Source organism: Condylura cristata, unplaced genomic scaffold (genome assembly GCF_000260355.1).
Source record: "Condylura cristata isolate star-nosed mole 26May11 unplaced genomic scaffold, ConCri1.0 scaffold00024, whole genome shotgun sequence".
Taxonomy (NCBI): Eukaryota; Metazoa; Chordata; class Mammalia; order Eulipotyphla; family Talpidae; genus Condylura; species Condylura cristata.
This window is the reverse complement of record NW_004567125.1, coordinates 32,876,497-32,884,940: the sequence shown is the minus strand read 5'-3', so window position 1 is coordinate 32,884,940 and position 8,444 is coordinate 32,876,497. Positions and strand designations below refer to the sequence as shown.

General features: G+C 36.9%; 1 protein-coding gene across 1 annotated transcript; it reads left to right on the top strand.

Moving 5' to 3' along the window:
- Positions 1 to 200: 200 nt before the first annotated feature.
- On the top strand, positions 201 to 5,161 carry LOC101629097 (olfactory receptor-like protein OLF4). Its single transcript, XM_004688225.2, has 3 exons — positions 201 to 217; positions 2,867 to 3,778; positions 5,098 to 5,161. The coding sequence occupies exons 1-3, from the start codon at positions 201 to 203 to the stop codon at positions 5,159 to 5,161; spliced, it is 993 nt and encodes a 330-aa protein (XP_004688282.2).
- Positions 5,162 to 8,444: the final 3,283 nt, after the last annotated feature.

Sequence of the window (8,444 nt, the reverse complement as noted above, 5' to 3'; positions counted from 1 at the left end):
TCAGGGACCGGCACCAACAACAGGCTTTTGAGGGCAGAGCAGATAGGGCCTTATTAGGTGGGAGCAGCATCAGCGTGTAGAGATTCCAAGAATGGGGAGAGAAGAGCGGGTGTGGGAGAGACACTGGAGTTGGAGTTGGTGCAAGTCTTCCTGTTCATTTTCTCAGCAGGTCTTTATTTATACTGTGTAGCAAGCAGTTAATGCAACAATGCATCAGGTAAGTTAATAAGAAATTAGCATAAAAGTTTTCAAAGAAAAGGGGGAAAATGCATCCTTTTCCTGACATTTATGGCATATTAGATTATACATCTTTGTGATAACTATCATGTAATGTATGTTTAACTATGACTTCAAAGGATAAGGGGTCTGGGAAAGGATGAGCTGTTAGCAAAGGATTTAGGGATCCTCGGGAAAGAATAAATTGTGTTAGCAGTGTTATTAGTGATTGTCTAAAAAGAAGCTAAGGACTAACTTAAGGCTAGCAGAGAGTCGTTAGTGTTTCAGAAAAAGTTTAATTAAGACTAATGGAGAATAGTTAGTGATTGTTTAAGAAAAGGGTAAATTAACAGGAAGTCACATAGCTATGCATTAAGCAAAACCTATGCTGATAATGTTAAAAAAAACTGTCCATGAGTCCTTATGCCCTGAGAGTTTTATCAGAGGTTTGCTTTTTTAAAAAAATCAAGGAAGCTTCCCAGGAGTCTTGATGTTCTGGGGGGTCTTATTTCTCCTGCTTGCCTTTTGTCTCCAGACACAGAGGAATTTCCTACCCTAGAACGAGTCATACTTTGCCCCAGCCAGGTAGCCAATTTATGAAGCTAAGGCAATCCAGTTGCAAACTGATCGTTGCTCAGAATATTTTTGATATTATGATTATACAAAACAAGGGAGGTCATAACATAAATTAACAGTGGAGATTCTGATTTTTCAGATTTTTTCCCTTCCATTCAGAATTTGTTGGTCAACAGAAGCTGCATAGCTTGTGTCACCAATTGAATCTCAGGAGAGAAAAATGATGCCAAGAACACCTACCTGCTGTCATTTGAGAGACGATTTTTAACAGTGGAGATTCTGATTTTTCAGATTTTTTCCCTTCCATTCAGAATTTGTTGGTCAACAGAAGCTGCATAGCTTGTGTCACCAATTGAATCTCAGGAGAGAAAAATGATGCCAAGAACACCTACCTGCTGTCATTTGAGAGACGATTTACCTTTACCCAAAGGCAAGCCATCATTGTGTGTGTTTGTTTGTTTATTCAGTAAATAACTAATGCAATTTGTTCAATGGCTGTGTAATATGTCAATGTTAAATACAATGTTTCTTATTTTTAATATCATTAAATTATTTTCAGTAAATTGTTATTATGAAAGGCTCATACTATCTGTGGAGATTTAGTTCAAAGTTAGGTTCTAAGTGGGCAATTTTGTCCCCCAGGGACACTGAGTAAAGTCCACAGACATTACAGACTCACAGTGAGGGGCAAGAAGAAACCAGGATGCTCCAAACATCTTACAATGCACAGGACAGACTTCACCACAGAGAATAATCAGGCCTAATCTCACTCGTGCTGATATGCAGAAACACGGCCCACTTTCTCTTTGGTGTACAGTATTTAAGATATTTATAAGTAGATCATAAAACTAGCACTTTTTCTGACGGGCAAAAATTTGTCTTTATTCTTTTATCATTTTTGTTGGACATCAAGGAAATATAATCAGGGCTGAGAAGGCCACTGAGCCCCACGTCTGAGGGACCATCTAGCCTCTTAAATCTTTTTTACTCTTTAGTCAATTCTTTTCACTTCTATTCTCCATTTCCTTTTCTTTCCTATAGCCTCCTCTTCCACCTCATGCTTCTCCTTCTCCCCATTCAGTAGTATGCCTTTTTATTTTACTGATACTGTCTTTTGCTGTACAGATGGCTACACAGCTTTTAGCTTGAGTATTTGAAGAAAGCATCTTCTCCAGGCACTTTGCACTGGCGCTTTTTCTTTTGGGCACACATGATTCCACGTAGCCTTAAGTCTTCCTTCTCTCCCTGACCTGACATCTTTGTGATGCAAATTTGGCATGTCTATAGGTCTCCAGGTCTTATCTAAATACCCATGGAAATGTAATACCCTATTCATGTTTACATATATATATATTTTTTTTAATTTAAAGATTTTTATTTATTTATGCATTCAGAATGGGGGCACAGGCCAGAGGTGCAGGGATGGTGAGAGGATTCACCAGAGAGAGATTAGGGAGCAGAACAGGTTGCCTGATGAAGTAAATGCTGAGGGGAGCAGCGGGCGGGTCAGGAGAGGTCTGCCACACCATGTGGCCACCTCTGAGGTAGGGATCAAACTCATGCTCAAGTGGATTTAGCTTCTTAGTGATGTGCTTTAACCCTCTGACCCACCAGGGAGAGCCCTCATGTTATATTTTTAATTGGATTTGTTTTCTTGATCCCAACAGTCAGCATCTAAAATGTTACATAATTTTATTGTTTGTACATGTATTTCTTCTCCACCATTGACTTGTAATTTCGTATTACAGTGCCCTAAGTCATTGCCGATAAAATGCCTAAATCACTCTTAAAGAGTGATTCCTGACTCAAAGAATTTATTTTTACAATGCTCTAACACATGGTCCTACAGATAAAAATTATTAGTTGGGCAAAAATTTGCATCAGAGGTGTCACTGAGGATCCACTGAAGGAAAATACACAATTATATGATTAACTTCTTAGAAGTTATGTTGTTAACTTCTTATAACTAACTTCTTAGATAAATGTAAATGGAGGCTTTTCATTAATATGAAATAAGTAAGATAGTGATTAAGTTTTTGAAAATAAGTCTTGTTATTTTCCTTTATCCTACAAGTCACCAGTTCTACGTGAAACCAGATAATGATACACAAATTTCTGAATTTCTTCTGCTGAGATTTTCAGAAGAAGCAGAAGAGCAGCCCCTCATATTAGGGCTTTTCCTCGCCATGTACCTGATCACTGTGTTTGGAAACCTGCTCATCATCCTGGCTGTCAGCTCAGACTCCCACCTCCACACGCCCATGTACTTCTTCCTCTCCAACCTGTCTTTTGCTGACATCTGTTTCACCTCCACCACTGTTCCAGAGATGCTGGTAACCATTCAGGCACAGAACAAAGTCATTACCTATAAAGGTTGTATCTTCCAGGTTTATTTTTTCATACTGTTTGGAGGGTTGGACAACTTTCTCCTTATTGTGATGGCCTATGACCGCTTTGTGGCCATCTGCCACCCCCTGCACTACACGGTCATCATGAACCCTCAGCTGTGTGGACTGCTGGTTCTGGTTTCCTGGATCATCAGTTCTCTGTATTCGTTAATGCAAAGCTTAATGTTGTTGCGCCTGTCCTTCTGTAGAAATGTGGAAATTCCACACTTTTTCTGTGAACTCAACCAGGTGGTCAAATTGTCCTGTTCTGACACCTTTCTCAACTACGTGATCATTTACTTTGATTCTTTCTTACTGGGTATTGGTTCCCTCCTTGTTATTCTTTACTCTTACTCTAAGATAGTTTCCTCCATCCGTAGAATCTCATCAGCTCAGGGCAAGTATAAGGCATTTTCCACCTGTGCATCTCACCTTTCAGTTGTCTCCTTATTTTACTGCACAGCTCTGGGAGTGTACCTTAGCTCAGCTGCTTCCCACAGCTCACGTTCAAGTACAATCGCCTCGGTGATGTACACTGTGGTCACACCCATGCTGAACCCCGTCATCTACAGTCTGAGGAACAAAGACATAAAGAAGGCCCTGAAAATATTCATTGTAAGGAAAACTACAGAAAGATAATTGTCCCAGGGATGAAGAGGCACCCATAATTTTAGACATTGGAGACTAATAGTCAGAAATTGGACTTAATTGTTCAAAGAAGTGGAACTTGCTCTTTACATCATGGAAGTTCCTATTGATTTAAATTTCTCTATGTAAATCAATTTATTATACTTACCACTCTTTTTGTATTTAATAGTTTACCTTTGTGATTTTTCTACTTTCCCAAATTTATTTCAATCTTTACTCAAAAATTTAGATAGTCCCATTCACTTAATACTACAACATGGATTTTTTAGAATAATATCTTCCAATTAATATAACATATCAAATACTTTTTTTGTTTTAGTAAAAGTCATCAAGTTCTACTACTCCTATGGACAAACTATTTCTGTTGCCCAAGGGAGCTTATATAAATTTATAACAGAATGATAACAAAGCTCTTCAGTTTGGTATGTGTCATTCTGCTTACTACATTAACTGCCCTTCTGACAACAAAGATGTTGGCATAAGTGGGCTCCACAGCACAGTATATGCAAAACCTTCCTTAATACAAGTCAACATAACAATCACACAAAGGAGTCTTCACTGAGAAACACGTTTTAGTGACTATATTGAACTAATATGAACTTTGAATCACAGAATTTCTTCTATTTCAGCATGATGGGAAAAGTTAAATTATATTTATTTCAATGCAAACTGTTCTAATTTTGTGGAGTACATCTGCTTCAAAAGTCTGTGTGCAAGGGAGTTAATATAGATGGGAGTTGAAAATTTTGTTATTGAGTTATTGTCATGTCTCTGCTTGAATCCTTGCAACGCTGCTAATGTAAAGACAGCACTTTGCTCTAGAGAAACAACTCCTTCACTTTCATTTTTTCAAAGGGAAATAATGTGAGTTAATGCTATTCTCTTATCATAGTTTATCTATCTCCATTACACATGGGATTCTATTATCTTTTGTAATGAAAAGATGACTATGAGAGAACCTAAATTCCAGTCTGACAATGCAATCAGGGTCACCATTTTCTACAAAAAAAAAAAAAAAAAAAAAACACTACCTCTCCTAGTTACCTGGAATTAGCTGCAAACATTTTTTAAATACAGTTGTTTGAATTAAGTATAACAACAAATGCCAAGAAAAAACCCAAGCCAGCAGATTACCCTAACTCTCCTCACTTCTCTGCTGTGACTGTCGTAACATCTAGCTGCTACTGACAGGCCGCTCTACACATAAATGTTTAATGCTAGGCCTTCAGGTCTAGGAGGGAGGTGTGTTGAGCTTCCCTGTCCTTCCTGGGCTCTGCAGGCTCCACAGGAAGCTTCAGTCTCTACAACATGCTTCTGAGTCTCGCCCAGGGTGATGCCAGTGCCTGGGGGTCTCTCTCAGTAATCAATACTCAGTTCATCATATTTATGTGTCTACTTTCATCTTCTATTTTCAAAAATATGTATCAAGTGTGACTTTCTTTTATTTATTTCTGCAGTTCCCACATCTCATCTGATATTTCCTGTTGTTTCTAAGTAGAAGTAATAATTCCCATCTGTTCACTTTGCATCAGTCACCTATGCTGTGACTCTTACTCAGATCCAGGCATCTTAAACTTTTGAGTATTTATTAGAATATACATGGAAACTGTAAGTTGTACATATTTACAATGTACTTTTGATGAATAGAAAGAACCACACAAAGCTACAGTACTTGTTGTATGATTCCATTTGTGTCTAACTCAATAAAATATGTGGTAATGTTTAATGTTTTGTGACTTAGAAATGTATTCCCCAGAACCTTAATTTTCTTATTTTTGAAAGTAATATGGGATACAAAATATCACTTTAGATGAATGTTGCTGGTAATTAATGATACGTGTGGACTCATTTTGTTGAATACGAATAAATACTTATAGCTAAAGTTTTTTTTGCATGTGTATTTGTGTATTTATTTGTAAAAAGGTGTATTTTATATATGTGTACTAAACAGGCTCATATAATCTCATATTTTATGTTGAAAGGAAACTTGACAGAAAGTTGGAGAGGTTAGAAACAAAAACAATGTTTGGATTAGCATGTAATTGAAAGAAAATAGAATTTAGACACAAAGAGATAAAGGAAGTGATGGACATATATTTAATGATGGATTATTTTTTATCTTATTGTCATACAGATGTCAAATCCTTTTTTCCTTATTTGTATAAAGAATTTTTTGTTGTTGTTGAGTTAATATTGAATTATATCATGGCATTAGTCTTAGGGTATAAGTTTACACCTTAAAAAATGGCATTGCTATTTCAACATACTCATCATCTAAGTGCCAGGAATCTTCCCTTAGATTCCAAACTCCCCTTTGAAGCCAGCCCATCACCTCCCCCTTCTGGGAGTCTCACTCCTTGTTCAATGGGCTCTTTCCCCTCTCTTTCTCACCTCCCCCTCCTCCTCTCCTCTTAGATGCCCAGCTCTATGGTCAGCTTTTAAGGTTTTCTTTGTCTGACTTATTTGTCTCTCTATATTTTACATGTAAGTGGAAACATCTGATATATATTTTTCTCCTTCTGACTTATTTCTCATTTTGTACTCCCTTTGAGTTATATCTACATTGTCACATATGCCATGATTCTGTCTTTTTTAATCACCGAGTACTTATCTCCATCTGTTTTGGGACTTTGATATTGTTTCCATATATTGGTTATTGTAAATTTCCTACAATAGCCATAGGAGTTCAGGTTTGATTTAGTGCTTTTTATATTCCTTCAGTAGATTCCTAGGAGGAAAACTGCTAGGTCACAGGGTACATCCTATTTTATTTGAGGAATTTTAACACAACTTTCAGAGAGTGTGACCTGTCTGGATTCCACCAGCAGTTCCAGGGTTTCCCTTTTCTCCAACACCCTCTTCAACACTTGTTGATTTTAGTGATTTTTATCATGGTCATCTTCACAGGTGTGAGTGATTATCTCATTGTGATTTTGATGCTTATCCCTGATGTTGAGTGATGATGAATGACAAACATATATCCATGTCTACTGGCTAAGTGGCTGTTTTCTTGGGAGGAATGCCTGCATACATCTGTTTTATGATTGGGTTATTTGTTTAGTTATAATGTTTCTGAATATCATCAATATAAATCCCTGTTAGTTCTATGATGTGTAAATATTTTCTTCCATTCAGTAGGTTGACTCTTCATTTTTGGTAGTAACCAAAATGTTTTTTTGTGTTCTGCAGAAGACTTAATTGATGAAGTCCCAGTGTTTTGTATTCTCCTTTGTTTTCTCTGTTGCTTAAAATGTGTCCCCAAAGAGATTTCTGAAGCTTGTGTGTGACTGTTTTTCTTCTGTTTCTTTTACATGTGCTATGGTTTCAGAATTTACATCTAAGTCTTTCATCCATTAAGAGGTGATTTTCATGTATGGTATGAGACAGTGCTCTAATTTCATTCTTCAGCTTTTGGCTGTTCAGTTTTTCCATTACCATTTACTGAAGATACTGTTTCTTTTAGTACATATACCCCATTCATTTATTGTAGGTTAAATGTCCATAAATATGCAGTTTTATTTCTTGGCTCCGAGTTCTGTTCCAGTGCTTGATGTGTCTACTGTGTTCCAGGCTGCTCTGAGGTGCCTATTACAGTCCTGGAGCACATAAATATAACTGCCCCAAGTTTGTCAGTCTGCCAGCAATGGTCACTGCTGTGTCTACTCAAAATGGATAAAAGAACTAAACATAAAGCCTGAAACCATAAAACATATAGAAGAAAACATAGGTAAAACCCTACATGGCATGCATTGCAGCAACATCTTTAAAGACTCAACCCCCAAAGCAAAGAAAGTGAAGGAAAAATTTAAGAGATGGGATTACATAAAACTAAAAAGAGACATTAACTAAAACAAAGAGATACACTACCGATGTGGAAAAATTTTTGTACTTTATACAATTGATTAAAGACTTTTCACAAAGAATTCACACAACTCAAAAAAACAAAGGAAAAGTTCCAGTCAAAAAATGGGCAGCAGAATATAAAAGAAACTGCTCCAAAGAGGAAATGAAAATGGCCAACAGGCAGATGAAAAAATGTTATTATCAGGAAAATGCAAGTCAAAACCACAGATTTCTATTTACAACAGTAAGAATGGCACATATTAATAAAACTAGCAACATCAAATATTGGATATGATGGGGAAAAATTTCTCCTACTTTGCTGGTAGGAAAGCAAACTGTTTCAGCCACTATGGAAAGCTGTGTGGAGGTTTCTCAAAATACTAAAAATGGAGCTACCACATGACTCAGCAATTCCACTCCTAGCAATCTACCCAAAGGACTCAAAAACATTCATTCAAAAGGATACCTACACCATTATGTTTATCACTGCACTATTTTCAATAAGGAAGATGTGGAATCAACCCAAATGCCCCAGAATAGATGACTGGATCAAGAAGATGGCATACTACTTGGCAATCAAAAAAGATCAATGCATGCCATTTGCAGAAACATGGGTGAAGCTAGAAGGTATCATTGTCAGTGAAGTAAGTCATCAGGAAAAACTAAAATATTGGATAGTTTCATTTACAGAAGGAATATAGGGGAACTAATTGAGGGACGTGGGGAAAATTATAATAACAACAAACACAACAACAATAAAAAGACAAGTACAAA

Coding starts and splice junctions, on each gene's coding strand:
- LOC101629097 (XM_004688225.2), top strand. Junction 3,779..5,097: donor AACAAAGACATAAAGAAGGC/CCTGAAAATATT, acceptor TGTCCTTCCTGG/GCTCTGCAGGCTCCACAGGA.